The sequence below is a fragment of the Cyprinodon tularosa genome, unplaced genomic scaffold (assembly GCF_016077235.1).
Source record: "Cyprinodon tularosa strain WSP-4 unplaced genomic scaffold, ASM1607723v1 ctg1308, whole genome shotgun sequence".
Taxonomy (NCBI): Eukaryota; Metazoa; Chordata; class Actinopteri; order Cyprinodontiformes; family Cyprinodontidae; genus Cyprinodon; species Cyprinodon tularosa.
In genome coordinates, this window is record NW_024038124.1 from 115,062 (window position 1) to 129,524 (window position 14,463).

Sequence of the window (14,463 nt, forward strand, 5' to 3'; positions counted from 1 at the left end):
AGCGACTGCAGCGACAGCTATCCAATATGATGCAGTGCAAAGCGATGCATCAGGCGCCATTTTGCTGATTCCAGCAATGCTGGAGTGACGCAACACCTGCGACTGATGTGAAGCAGCTGGAGTTGGAAAATCAGATTTTTTTGGGACTTGTAACATTTTGAGAAGGCATTGTAGTCTGGACATGCTGTTACGTAGGGAGGAGGAGACCAGCAGGGCATAATAGAAGACAAAAAATTAATGTTGACAAAGGATGAAGTAAGAAATTCTCTATGGGGGTTTGGGTGTGGATTTTAAAAATTGTCTTTTAATCTACTCTTTAAAATGATTGTAAATGATACGTAAGGGGGGGGGGGGGGGCGGAGGGGCACCGCTAGGTGCCTCTGATCAGCAACCTGCTCTGATTTCCCTCTCTTAAGCTGGGCGTGTACTGCATGATTTCTTTCAATCGTTGCACGCAGCTACAGCTCACGCTGTATGGCTGATGCATGTTCTCACACTGTGCGGCCTGACGCTGTGATGCGATCTACCTGCTTACACTGTACGCCCACTGTATGTTGTACTCAGCTCCGCAGTGAGATGGCGCTACTCGGACTCGTCTATCCAGAAGCCAAACCAGTAGCAGAGGAACATGAAGCTCACTAGAGGGAAACGCGCTGCCTTGGATATTTGGGCAATTTTGTGCCGAAAGCCCTAAAAAGAAAAGGAGACGGTGTATTTGGACAAAGACATGGCTGAGCAAACGTGGCTACTACGGTCTGTCAGTTTGACAGAAAGAACTCCATTTTACTCATTGCCCCCCGCCATGCTGCTGGGTTTTCCTCTGAGAGGAAGAAGAAGAAGAATCCTTGTTTGCCCACGACCACCCTATGACGGCGGACTGAATTTCAACCATGTTTTGATTTTCTCCCGACCTTAGTATTCCTGATGGCCGTTAGAGGCTGATTGCCCCTCGTTACCCATTGTACACTACACCATGCACCATCAGGCTGAAAGTCGGGCCAATCCAAAAATTCACGCACGACTGGAAAGTCAACCTGAAAAGGGCAAACATTCATACAGGGTATGCCCGGCTTAAAGGGGAACACCCTTTTTTTTCTTTTTTTTTTTCACATTGGTCCTTGATTTTCCGTTATTCCATCATGTTCTACTCTCCCATCCGAGTTTAGTGTCATTTGGAGCCGTTCTGAAGATATTCCGTTAGGTTATATCCAGTAACGTCTTCCTCTGGGCAACGACTTGAAGGCACAAACTAAACTGTTCATCATTTATTCTTTATGGTACGCCAGCATTCAGACCATGGAGGCCAATCACTGTCCCCCAGACATCCGCCGTTAGATTTTTGATATTTATATCTTTTGAAAAACGAAGCAGCGTGTGTATGACGTCATCCGCACGCCGGTTACCGTTCATTCTTTCTGTCCGCTGAACTGCTGCTAGTTTTCCTCACATGCCTGGAAGACGTCTAGTGCTGCTACCTCAGATGATCTCGCTCTCCAGATGAACGATTCAGATTAGCTAGAATGAATAGAAGGGGTAGAGCGTCGCCACCTGTGGCCCGGGATGCCTGTCACAACTACAGTCCGGCGCGCGGATGACATCATACACACTCCGCTGGGATGGGTGAGTAGAACATGATGTAATAACGTAAAATCAAAGGACCAATGAAAAAAAAAGGCGTTCCCCTTTAAGCTTCTAGAGCTAGCCCCAGTCACCCGCTGTCTCTTCCGTGCTCTACTGCACGCTCTGCCCACAACCCTCCACTTTCACCCAGTCATCCTTAAATCCAGAGCAGGGCGTGGCCATCTGTCTATGCCCACTCTGATACAGCACCACTGTTTCGGCTTCTGACTAAAGCACCATGCCTCGTTCGGTAAAATGTTTAGTTGGGATCCTTGTTTAAAATCAGCAGGCAGCAGTTAGAAGATCCTTCTATTAGTTGATGCGGTGAAGTGACGAGCCACGCTAACTGCAGCCAATATATCAGGAAAGTTCCAATACCTCAATATGGTGATGATGTTGCTTTGCAAGGAACTGACGTCTTTACTGGTTCTCTGGTGTTTGCAGTACTTTGAGCTTTAGGTTTTCTGCATTTTTCCAGCTGCACTAAAATGCTAATAATCCAATGACTGAACTCATAAAAAACACCTTTTATGTGCTATTACACAATATTAGCTAAACTATTTACTGGTTTGTCTTATTCTTGATATATTCATGAATATTGTCATTTAAAATCTTCCTGTAAGAAGTCGCTACTCTTTAGTTTTAGTTTAATGTACTAACTACTGTTATTCCTAATCATGCATATTGATTCTTCTATCAATTTGTCAGCTTTTTTCACAAATGTTTAACATCTACATAGAAAAATAAATGAAACCAAAACTACAGTTTGAGCAGCTTTGTTGTTTGTTTGGGTTGTTTCTTAACAGAAAAGTTGTTTTTCAAACATATTCTCTGATAAAAAGAGGCTTAAACCAAAATCTACTGAGTTGAACAGCCGAGCATCAAGCTGACCCGGAAAATAGGAACAATCATGCTCTCATGTGTGTGTGGATTTTCTTTGGTAAGTCAGTGTAAACGTTACATCAGCCTCTGTGAAGAAAGTCTAAAATGTGAAAGATTTCACAGCAATGGTAAATTCTATGAAATATTCTGTTTATGAAATTGTCAGGATCTTCTCCAAATAGTTTCCAAAAAGCAGAATGCCATAATAGAATAAGCTAAAAGCTCTACATCACATCTGGGTTGTTGGTATTTACCTTACAAATAATCACTAAATGACATCTAAGTGATTCTGGTGGTTTCCCAGGTTTGCAACCATAGTGATTCATGCTTTTTGTCCAGCCTTAATAGCCTTAAAGGATGAGCAAATAAGTGATCAACTACTACCTTTGTCACTATGGAGAGCACATTTGTTTTAAAATATCACTCATTTTTAGGGATGGGAATCGGAAACCGGTTCCTGTTCAGAACCGGTTCCGTGTGTTCCAATTCAATGGCACCGTTTGGCAAATCGCTTAACGGTTCTCTAAACGCTTCCAGGCAGCACCAGAGCCTAGCGCTGGGCAGCACGACTTACGTTAGGTTTTTCTACAAATTCAGCACACGGCTTTCAGTAAGCAAGTACGACGTGACCAGGCATAGAAAAGCAAAACAAAAATAAAAATGGCGTCCCATCGGGTAAAGTGATCGACAGTTTGGCTTCTTTTTAAGGAAGAGCAAGATGCCAACAAGGCGCTTTGAAATCATTGCAAAAGTGACAATTACATCTGTGGGAGGAAATACATCCAACATGCATCCATTTTAACGAATGCCGTGTTTCTGATGCTAAAGAAGAAGCTAAAGTTTTGACCAGTATGGAAGGAAACTCTGGTGGTTAGTAGCTAGTTTTATATCACTGGCTGTGCTTAATGTGGTTCCTAGTAAATCTGATGCCATTTCTTGAAATAAACCATTTTCTACCTCTCTTTGGGGTTATTAAACATGCTACCAAGTTGCTCCCCAGTTCAGGGAGCGAGACAAAGGTGACGCTTGTTTATTTAAATCAGGGAGAGAGAGTTTATTTCCAGAAATGTACAGTAATGCTTTTTCATTAAGCGGATGCCTTCTCCATTAGATTTAGATGACTGTGAGGAGACAGTTAGCCTGGCTGGATCAGAGGCTGCAGCTCCCGTTCACTAGCCTCGTGAGACCATCCTGATCTCGCGAGCTTTCGAGGTTTCACTCGCAGATCAGTCTGTAGACTCTCCGTTGAAGAAAATTTGGAGCCGTTCACCAAACGAACGTCCAATCAGCGTTGGCTTTGAGGCGGGTTGAGGTGTGACGCAACGAGAAGCGCGACAGTTCAGTCTAAAGAACATGGCGGCTTCAGCCGATGAAACTAGCGTTAGCGTGGCTATCGAGCAAGTTTTATCGGAATTACAGAGTATTTCTTCACTGAAAGAAGAGCAAAACACTGCTCTGGAGGCTTTTCTCAGAGGAAAAGATGTTCTTGCTCTTCTCCCGACTGGTTTCAGCAAGAGTAGCCTGGCTTGTGGTTGTGTTTTCATGGTCGTTAGTACGTCATATGCTTCGTTGATCTGATTGGTTTATTTGGCCCGTCTATCACCAACATAGGCCAATCAGCTAACCAGACACTGGATCAAGATCAGTTAGTTTTTGTTGGTTTTGAAAATGTTCCTAATCTCAGCCAGAATAGATTTCCAGTATATCTGGATCTTGGGGCATGACCAAAGACAGTGTGTGAGGCTGCCTTCATCTATTTTGCATTTTGGACACAATGAAGAGGACCCCGGTTTAAATTTAGACACCCTGTTTGGGGCCAAGTGAGCTCTATGTATTAATTTAAGTTGCAATGCCCAGGAACGATTACAAATAGTAATTTTTTTGGCAGAATTCCAAATACTGCTCCACATTTCATCAGTGATCTCGATATTCAGCTCTCCTCCCCAGGCCTTGGCCAGAGTTGGTATTTGACATTTATAGCATTTTAATGTTTTGTAGCACGTGCTGAGTGACACTTCACGAGTTCCGAAAATAAATTTTTCGATGTCCACAATCTTAGTGTCACTGATTAGAGTTGTTTCTTTTTTAATAAAGTCTCTTAGCTGGAAGAAACGGAAGAGGTTATTTTTCCCTACTCCAAAGGCTTCCATAACTTGATCAAAAGACATGAGGATCCCCTCCTTAAAGAGACAGCCCAAAGAGGAAACACCCTTAGCCACCCATTCCCCAAAACCTGCATCTAACATACCCGGAAGAAAGTCAGGGTTCTGGAAAAAGGGTGTAAATGGGGATGTCTTCCCAGTTCTTCCCTCAATGTGTTGAACCGCCCTCCAGGCCTTGACTGTATTCACAGTGATTGGATTGTAACAGTATTTGTTTATTGTTTTTATATTTTTCAAAAAAAGCAGGCTTTTAAGAGGACAGTCACATAACGAGGCTTCTATATCCAGCCACACTGTGGATGTTTCTGCCGCCCATGTTTCTAGGTAGCTGTAGTGTTGACATTTTTATGACTGCCCTTCTTTTGGCCCAGATAAAGGAACCAAACCAGCTCTTTAATTTTTGGATCCATCTCTGAGTAAACAAAATAGGAATCATCCTAATTGGGTACAACAGGCGAGGGAGAATATTCATCTTAAGAAGCGAGATTCTGCCCAACCAAGATATGGGAAGATAATTCCAGCGTTCAAGGTCTAATTAAATTTTTTCAAATAATGGGACAAAGTTTGTTTTGAACATCTGATCGAAAAGAGGTGTGACGAATATGCCGAGATATTTAAATCCTGCTGGGGACCACTTAAAAGGAAAATTAGGGATATAGAGTTGTTTACCCAAGGGCATGGCCTCAGATTTGGAAAAGTTTATTTTGTATCCCGAGAATGACCCGAACTGATTAATGACTGCAATGACTCTTTCAACTGAAGTGGTAGGTCTAGAGAGAAACAACAGAACATCATCGGCATATAAAGATATTTTATGGGTCCCCCGATCAGTGTTGATACCGCATACAGTGGGGTCACTACGAATTACTTCAGCCAGCGGTTCGATTGCAAGAGTGAATAAAAGAGGTGAAAGGGGGCAGCCCTGCCTGTTTCCCCTTCCTACCTCAAAATTTCTAGACCTAACCCCATTTGTGATAACTGCAGCTAAGGGTCGACTGTAGAGGACTTTAATCCAGCTGATAAAGTTGGGGCCCAGTCCAAATTGATGCAGAGTATGAAAAAGATATGACCATTCCATGCGGTCAAACGCTTTCTCTGCGTCTAATGATACTACAAGCCCATCCACTGCCCGCTGATGACACAGCTGAATCACATTCAAAAGACGTCTGAGGTTATTGCAGGAATTACGACCCTTGATAAAACCTGTTTGGTCTATCCCTATCAAAAGGGGTAAAATGTTTTCCAGGCGTATTGCTAGAATTTTGGACAGTATTTTCAAATCTACATTAAGTAATGAAATCGGTCTGTAAGAGCCACAGTTTTCTGGAGGTTTTGATTTTTTAAGAATTAAGGATATATTTGCTTCCCGGAGGGAAGGGGGAAGGACACCGTTACCAAATGAGTCATTCAGCATGGATAGATAGGGCTTTAACAGCAGGTCCATAAATGTTTTGTAGAATTCCGAAGTAAGGCCATCCGGGCCCGGTGCCTTTCCTCCCTGTAAGGATTTGATGGCTCTTTCCACCTCTGCCTCCGATATTTCTGCATTTAGATCTTTTTTTCTGTCCTCTGGCAAATTGGGCAGCTTAATTGATTTTGCTCTTTATTTTTGATAACGTTTAATGTACATATTTTATGGGGGTTTTTTTTCTATTGCAAAGTTTCTTGAGACATATTATGAATTTGTGTTTATTATAAAAAAAACTGAATTATTATTATTATTATTATTATACCTTTTATTTTTAAGAAAATGTTCTTATTTACAATGGCGGCCTGACAAGTGAAGTAACCACGTAGGAAAAGGGAAGTAGGGCTAATACAAATACAATAGTTACACTATATTGCCAAAAGTATTTGCTCACCTGCCTTGACTCACATATGAGCTTAAGTGACATCCCGTTCCTAATCCATAGGGTTCAATATGACGTCGGTCCACCCTTTGCAGCTAGAACAGCTTCAACTCTTCTGGGAAGGCTGTCCACAAGGTTTAGGAGTGTGTTTATGGGAATTTTTGACCATTCTTCCAGAAGCGCATTTGTGAGGTCGCACACTGATGTTGGACGAGAAGGCCTGGCTCTCAGTCTCCGCTCTAATTCATCCCAAAGGTGTTCTATCGGGTTGAGGTCAGGACTCTGTGCAGGCCAGTCAAGTTCATCCACACCAGACTCTGTCATCCATGTCTTTATGGACCTTGCTTTGTGCACTGGTGCACAGTCATGTTGGAAGAGGAAGGGGCCAGCTCCAAACTGTTCCCACAAAGTTGGGAGCATGGAATTGTCCAAAATGTCTTGGTATGCTGAAGCATTCAGAGTTCCTTTCACTGGAACTAAGGGGCCAAGCCCAGCTCCTGAAAAACAACCCCACACCATAATCCCCCCTCCACCAAACTTTACACTTGGCACAATGCAGTCAGACAAGTACCGTTCTCCTGGCAACCGCCAAACCCAGACCCGTCCATCAGATTGCCAGATGGAGAAGCGCGATTCGTCACTCCAGAGAACGCGTCTCCACTGCTCTAGAGTCCAGTGGCGGCGTGCTTTACACCACCGCATCCGACGCTTTGCATTGCACTTGGTGATGTATGGCTTGGATGCAGCTGCTCGACCATGGAAACCCATTCCATGAAGCTCTCTGCGCACTGTTCTTGAGCTAATCTGAAGGCCACATGAAGTTTGGAGGTCTGTAGTGATTGACTCTGCAGAAAGTTGGCGACCTCTTCGCACTATGCGCGTCAGCATCCGCTGACCCCGCTCCGTCAGTTTACGTGGCCTACCACTTCGTGGCTGAGTTGCTGTCGTTCCCAAACACTTCCATTTTCTTATAATACAGCTGACAGTTGACTGTGGAATATTTAGGAGCGAGGAAATTTCACGACTGGATTTGTTGCACAGGTGGCATCCTATCACAGTTCCACGCTGGAATTCACTGAGCTCCTGAGAGCGACCCATTCTTTCACAAATGTTTGTAAAAACAGTCTGCATGCCTAGGTGCTTGAATTTATACACCTGTGGCCATGGAAGTGATTGGAACACCTGATTCCAATAATTTGGATGGGTGAGCAAATACTTTTGGCAATATAGTGTATATGTACATAAAATACAATTTAAATCACAAAATGACTGTAGAAAAGCAGCTGCAAGTGTCTGTGAACAAGGATGAAATAATTGTTTTAAAGGATGAAATTGTCCAGTTTAAGAATATTTTGCAGAGCGTTACGGTCACTCAGTTAATCATAGGACTAACGCAAAAATACATGATCTCAAAAAAATGTTCAGGCAAAGGGCGATCTAAATGAAAAAGCTAATGTGTTGCCCTCCTGCTAACAGGCCGGTTATCATTAGGTGAAAAAGAGCTGCAGCCAGTCAGACAGTCAGTCAGTCAGCCAGCCAGCCACCCTGCCGCTCGTTTGGTCTCGCCGGCCAGTTTACAGCAGCCTGCGATAAAACATGAGCAGTCACTTCTATCTGACACACTCCGGAGTTGCGATGACGTTACCACAGCAGCGCTATACAGCGCCGCCATGACAAGCTACTTTATCATTTGTTAACAGGAGGGAGAGTTTGTGTGTGTTTGGTTTGGAGGAAGTGATGAAGCAATTCCAGGTGGTCGTATGCTGGGCTGAATGCGTGTGTGCTAGGGTGTGCAGCAGAGACAGACGCTAGCGTGCACGGCAGCTGACAGAAGCGTCCGCATTGACAGCCTCTGTAATGGAGGAGAAGGCAATTTGTTAGACAGATCCTCCTCTGCGGCCGCCCGCACGTCTCCCTCCGTTCATCCTTCTCCCCATCGCTCTGCCTTCATAGCATGTCCTGTAAATCTTACTCAAGCACTCTTTCTTTCCCACTTACCCTCCATCGCCCACCATCGCTCCTGTCTAATGTTCCTGCACCTCCATCCCTCTCTTCTACCCCCCTTTGCTCAGCTCAGGGCCTCATCCATCAGGCCTAATGATTAAGCTTCTGCCCGGCTCATCTGAGGCCCAACTTCATATTTCCCAGAGCTGAGATCAGACGGTAGTGGAGCGGCAGTGGAGCGTGCTTTAGCTGCCATGGAAGCTGCCAGATATTTATCCTTCCTTACAATCACTGAACCTGGAACAACATAGAAGACACGTTGAAGCAAACTATGAGGGTTTTGTCTATTTGTTTTTTTCGACTTACTGAATTATACGGTTGTGATCCTCCGTATTTCTTGTTGCTTTCATTGGTCTGCTCCCAGAGAGAGGCGCTGGTAACGCCTCCAAGAACAGATGTTCAAACCACCTCAGCTGACTGCTGTAGATGTGGAGGAGCAGTGGCTCTGCTCTAAGCCGCTCAGCCTTTATCTAAGGGACAACATGGCCCCTATCTCAGCTGCTTCTGTCTGGGACCCACTTGGTTGTTTATCAAAGTTCCTGATCCAAGGTAAGGGGCGGGTCTAGAGGATGACCTATGATTCCTGTTGTCTCCCACTGCTGGTAGAATTATCCCTGCTCCGACGCCACTTCTGCTTAAAAAAAAAAAAATAAATAATTTCTTTTCTTTCTGGTGAAGAAGATCCTCAGTCATCCAGCTAAGTCAGTCCAAAAAAATAAAAACAATCCACTCGACTTTTTCCAAGTTTTAAGAAATTTCTCTCCCATCCAGGAACGTTTTTCATTAAAAATGTCAGAAATGGCGTTTAGTTCCAGGCTTTATACAGTGGCCCGACAAAGCCTGTAGAAAACATACTAATTGGACCTGATGAACGGGTCCCCCCCTTTGGAATGGGGGTCGTTTGGCTTCTTTGTTAGCCTGCAATGCCCCATACCTGACTATGTCTCTGAAAGGGGGGTCGTTAGAGGGAATTGTCAGCCTGGCTGATTAGCTGAGGTCTTCTGTTCCCCTGTAAAGGGGGTGGGGCTGTGATGATAGCAGGAAGGAATCAAATCTATTGCTGCATTGGAGGTTTTTGAAAACCTCCAATGCAGCAAACCTAAAACCTTTTTCTTTTTTTCTTGTTATTTGGGAGTCATGAAGGGGTTAAATATCACAGTGTTTTTACAGTATCATATCTTTTTGTATGTCCGATTATCTAATTATTTAACATCAAATCCAAAGCTACTGTATTTACATGTAGCAGTCCAGCTGGAATAAAGACTTTTTTATCAAATTATTTCTTTTTCTAGACTATTTTTTGAATGATTAATTAATTAATTAATTGTGCTCCTCTTAGTTTTTGGCTTCTCTACCTGCCTCTGGCCATCAGCGCATTTGAAAACAAAGATAAATAAAGGCCTGGAATCCTCCGGACATTAAACATGTTGTATTATATTGGACATAATGCAGATTATAGTTCTTCTAATAGCAGGCAGAGTTTTGCAGAAATGCCACTCTTATCATTATCCCTTACCAGTGCTGCTGTAATTACAGCATTTTGCTTGTGAGAAAAATAAAGTTATTTTTAGTTCTTAAATCAATCTGCTTATATTCTAACATCTTCAGCCACTTCTTATCAGGCTGTTAGGATCCATTCTGACGTCTTTAGTGTGTCCCCGCTGCTCCTCCTCTCCTCTGTTTATCACCCGCTCTGCTAACTCAGTAAGTCTGCTTTAGTGTCAGATGTTTACGGCCCTGTTCTCTCAGTCTCCCCCCTCCATGGTTTTTGTGATGGACATTCTACTCAAAAGATTTCTAGAAAATAAACAATCAGGCTGCTTTTAGGCTCTCGTTACATTTGATAAGTTTATCTAGAGAGGATTTATTTTTTTTACATCGATGAATGTTTACTGGCTCCTGTCTGCTAACCTTTAGGTACCGTCCTGATCCCTCATTACTGACGAAGTTTACTTCCATCCCGCAGGATTCCTGCTGGAATCATCTTACCTTTGGGAATCTTAAATGTCATCTTTTAGTTGAAACATAGATCAACCTGCAGATTATGTTCTTTTAGCAAAACTATCTCTTCACCACAGCCGATCGATGCTCTAATCCGTTTTCTGATTTCGCGCTCCATCGTCCACCTGCTTATTAACAAGATCCAAAGATGCTTAAATTCCTCCACTTGGCAAGGACTCACTTCCAACCTTGAGAGGTTCAAATTTATATAGTGAAGACTGCAGGTTTTCAAAAGCATGTTTCATGCTCCTCTCCTGGGGAATCAACTTCCAGAGGCAGAAAGTCTGTCTGCTTTTCAGGCTCTGCTTGACACTTTGATAAACCTTATTTACGATGCTTTAGGTTTCTCCTGGCTGTGTCCTCAGTTTTGCTTCAGTAGACCAATCACAAATGACTGGCCTGTGAGATTACATTTTAATATTTCTGTTTTTATATCACTCTAAACATGACTGGGATTGGGTTTTCTTAATACTTTAAAGCTTAAATTGTAACCTAACACGGTAAAGTTTGAACTTTAGCCTTTTTTTATTATCCACCCTTCTTTTTTCTTCTTTTAGTACCTCTTTTCTAAAATCTTTGAATGAGGACGGGTGGAGAAGCGGACGACCCCATGTGGCAGGGGAACGCAGTCCAATCAGACGGTTCTTGTTGCCTCCGCCTGACTAAATCGCTCCTCATCTCTCTCAACCTCTTTTTCTCTTTTTAACTCTCGTGGACGATAGTAGACTTTAAAATGTCATATATATCATATCAGAACATATCAAATGCAGATCTGCCACTGTTTGATCAGAGTATGTGTCATGATCTGGCCTGTTTGCTCCTCCCTTAATTAGTAATTCCTCTCACCTGCCCTCTTCCCTCCCTTCCTCAATTATAATTTATTCCTCTCACCTGTTTCCTCTGGTTTATATTCAGTTCAGCCTGAGCATTCAGGGCCAGATCATTATTTGTCTTTCTGTTAGTCTGTTTGTCTGAGTTTTAGTTCATGGTTCATGTCCTGGATCCTAGCTGCCAGTGGAAAGAGGGTTTTAGTGTTTGTCTCGTCTCCTGATCGTCCACTGTTCCTCCCCCGCGGAGTCCTCTGGGTTTTTGGCTCATTATGGGGGGAGGTTCAGTTTTTATCCAGTAAGCCTGGCTCCAGGGAGGAGACCAGTTTAAAGTCCTGCTTCAAGTTCCGGTTCCACGTCCTGTCTCTGCTACCCTCTTCCACTGAGCCTGCCTGTCTTCACCTGATCCTGTCTGCTCCTGTGCGTGACCACCTGGTCATGCTTCTGGTCCCAGTCAGACTCTGAACCCTCCTGGGAGCCTGTGGATGCCTGGAAGTCTGGATCCTGCCACCTGTTTCTGTTCCTGCCTGATCTGGATCCTGTTCCTGTCTGTTCTGGATCCCTGACCAGGATCAGCTTCCAGCATGTCCTCTGGGACTGAAGCACTGGGGACATTCTTGGTCTGGACTGTTAAACCAGGTAAGTGACCAACACAGATCATCTTCTGTCAGATGATCGTGGTCACTTACCTGTGTTTCTCCCACTACAGAGTGTCTGAGATTGGGCGGTGACCCGCCCCCCCGCCTGCAGTGTCCGCGAGCCACAGCTCCGCTTTTGTTTTGTTTATTTAATAAACATTTTGAACTTTCCTACTGACTGTCTCTCCTTGAATACTGGGTCCATCTGTCCTCGTTTAATGACAGTATGTAAACGATGAGGCTTTTCGCACACATAAAGCGAGGCCTCTTTTATTCTTCTCACCCAACCAACCAGCAGCTTTGCAATTTAGACAAAGCATGTTTCACGGATCAAAGCTTCATTAAAGCTTGGAGTCAGAATGGCCACTTTTCCTCTACAGCTGTTTGTACCTAAACTAGAGACTGAGTTTAGTTCCTCCAACTGTGCTTATTCTCTATTGAATATGTTGGTTTGAGTTATTGTTTGTATTTTAAATTGTCTTTTCAGAAAACGTTGCTTTAAATTACCGTTTGGTCTTCTTGTCGTTTCAAACCGAAACATAAATAAAATATCTGCTGATAAGTTTAGTATAAACTGTTTTTTTTTTATTGTTTTCAGAGGTTGTATCGTTCATGAATGTGACGGTCGTGGTGCATTTAGGTGCACAGATTAAATGTTACTGACATTATCTGATAAAGACTGGAAATGATTCAAGGTGACCTGGACTGCTCTCCAGTCAGCCGCGGGGGCTGATAAGAGAGACATCTTTCTCTAAGTCTGTTGGTACTTCGGTGATATAGTATAGCATGACAGCAGTATCATTTATGAAAAAGCCAAACAGAAGAGGATTAATGACCGACTGATATACGCACTGAAAATGTTTTTCAGTTTCCATCAATGCAGCTTTAAAGGAAAAGTCTGATCATATTCAGAATTTAAACATCTGAAAGTATTTTAAATATGAAACTATTACATCCTGTTCAACAAATGATATCACCTGCAAGGCCACAACATTCCCCAGTGTCAGGGTGTTTGTAGACCAGACAGAGCTTCTTCCATGACAAACCAGGTTCTTTCTCATAACAAGTTACTGTTTAACCAAAGTGTTTTTAATTTGTTTTAACTCTGACTACTTTCTATTATTGTTAGTAAGGAGGAACGGACGCTGCCTAGATCAGAACAGGGCTGATTACCAACAATAAGCTGTATGATGAACTGTTCACTCTTTGAAAAGATGAAAATAAAGTGAAGACTGAGTGAAATCCATCCTTCTGTTTATTTAACTGAAGTGAATAGTTGAATACTTTTTTCCCACTTCAAAGCTCAAAACATTAATGCCTTAAGCCAGTGGTTCCCAAAGATTTTCTTCTGGGCCCCCCTTTGGATTACAATAAAATTTCCACGCCCCCCCGTCCCCTAAAAAAAAAAAATCAACTGGGCAGACACATCGTTCAACCAGATATAATAAACCTATACACATATTTTGTTTTCAAACTCCACTGAAGTTTATTTCACACTTCAGGTTGCAAAAAAACAAACTACACCATCTTTACAGTGGAACATTTTTGTGTAACTCTATTTTTTTCATAGTTCTATACTGTAGATTAGAAGAGGATTCTTTGTTGTCTGTGTTATTTTAAACATATTTGTTTTGTTTTTTTTATTTGTAACAATATTTAACTTTGCTATAATCTATACATTAAAAAAGCCTCTGTGCAAAATGGAGTGAAAACATTGAACAGCTCCCTGAGAGTTTTTTCTTTGTACTTTAATCCTCCCATCTTTTCAGTGGCTGTAGTGAGCCTGCTTGTTGCTGCAGATCTTCTCAAATCTGGGTTGCAGTGTCACAACTGTCCATTATGCTCAGTCAAGCAAGCACTGTTTTTTTTTTTTCTTCATTCATCCATACCGCTTCCCGCGCCCCCCCTGCAATGGCATTGTGCGCCCCACACTTTGGCAACCACTGCCTTAAGCTGATGAAGATTCTCAGTCATCCAGGTCATAGTTATTCCATAAAAGTTTAAAAAACAATCCTCTGAACTTGGTCTCCAAGGTTTGAAGGCGTTTTGCTTCCCATCCAGGAAGCTTTCTTAATTCAAATGTCTGGATCTGCAGTGAGGCTTTATATAGACAAGGGCTTGTATTGCTTTAAAACATGCTAATAGAAAACGACGAGCGGGTCGTTTGTTTCCATTGTTCGCCTGTAATATCTGAAACCGGAAAAAGTTTTTTAAACTTTTTTGGAATTAATGCCTTAGTCTCCCACAGGCTGATGAAGGTTCTCAGTCATCCAGGTCATAGTCATTCCATAAAAATTCAAAAAAATATCCACTGGACTTGGTTTCCAAGTATATAGGACTCAAACTCACTGTGGATCCAGACATTTGAATTGAGAAAGCTTCCTGGAGAGGTGGAGAAACATCTTCAAATCTTGGAAACCAAGTCCAGTGGATATTTTTAGAATTTTTACGGAATAGTCTCCCACAGTTTTTTGGACCT

At 42.7% G+C, this 14,463-nt stretch overlaps 1 protein-coding gene across 1 annotated transcript in view; it reads left to right on the forward strand.

Annotated features, from left to right (window-relative positions):
- The window catches only part of LOC119778239 (inactive N-acetylated-alpha-linked acidic dipeptidase-like protein 2), a 118,091-nt gene extending 106,924 nt beyond the window's left edge, over nt 1-11,167 (forward strand). Inside the window, exon 6 of the mRNA XM_038277391.1 lies at nt 11,077-11,167. Coding sequence (XP_038133319.1) covers nt 11,077-11,103 — 27 coding nt within the window. The 3' untranslated portion in view covers nt 11,104-11,167. The remainder of the gene's footprint in view (nt 1-11,076) is intronic.
- Nucleotides 11,168-14,463: the final 3,296 nt, after the last annotated feature.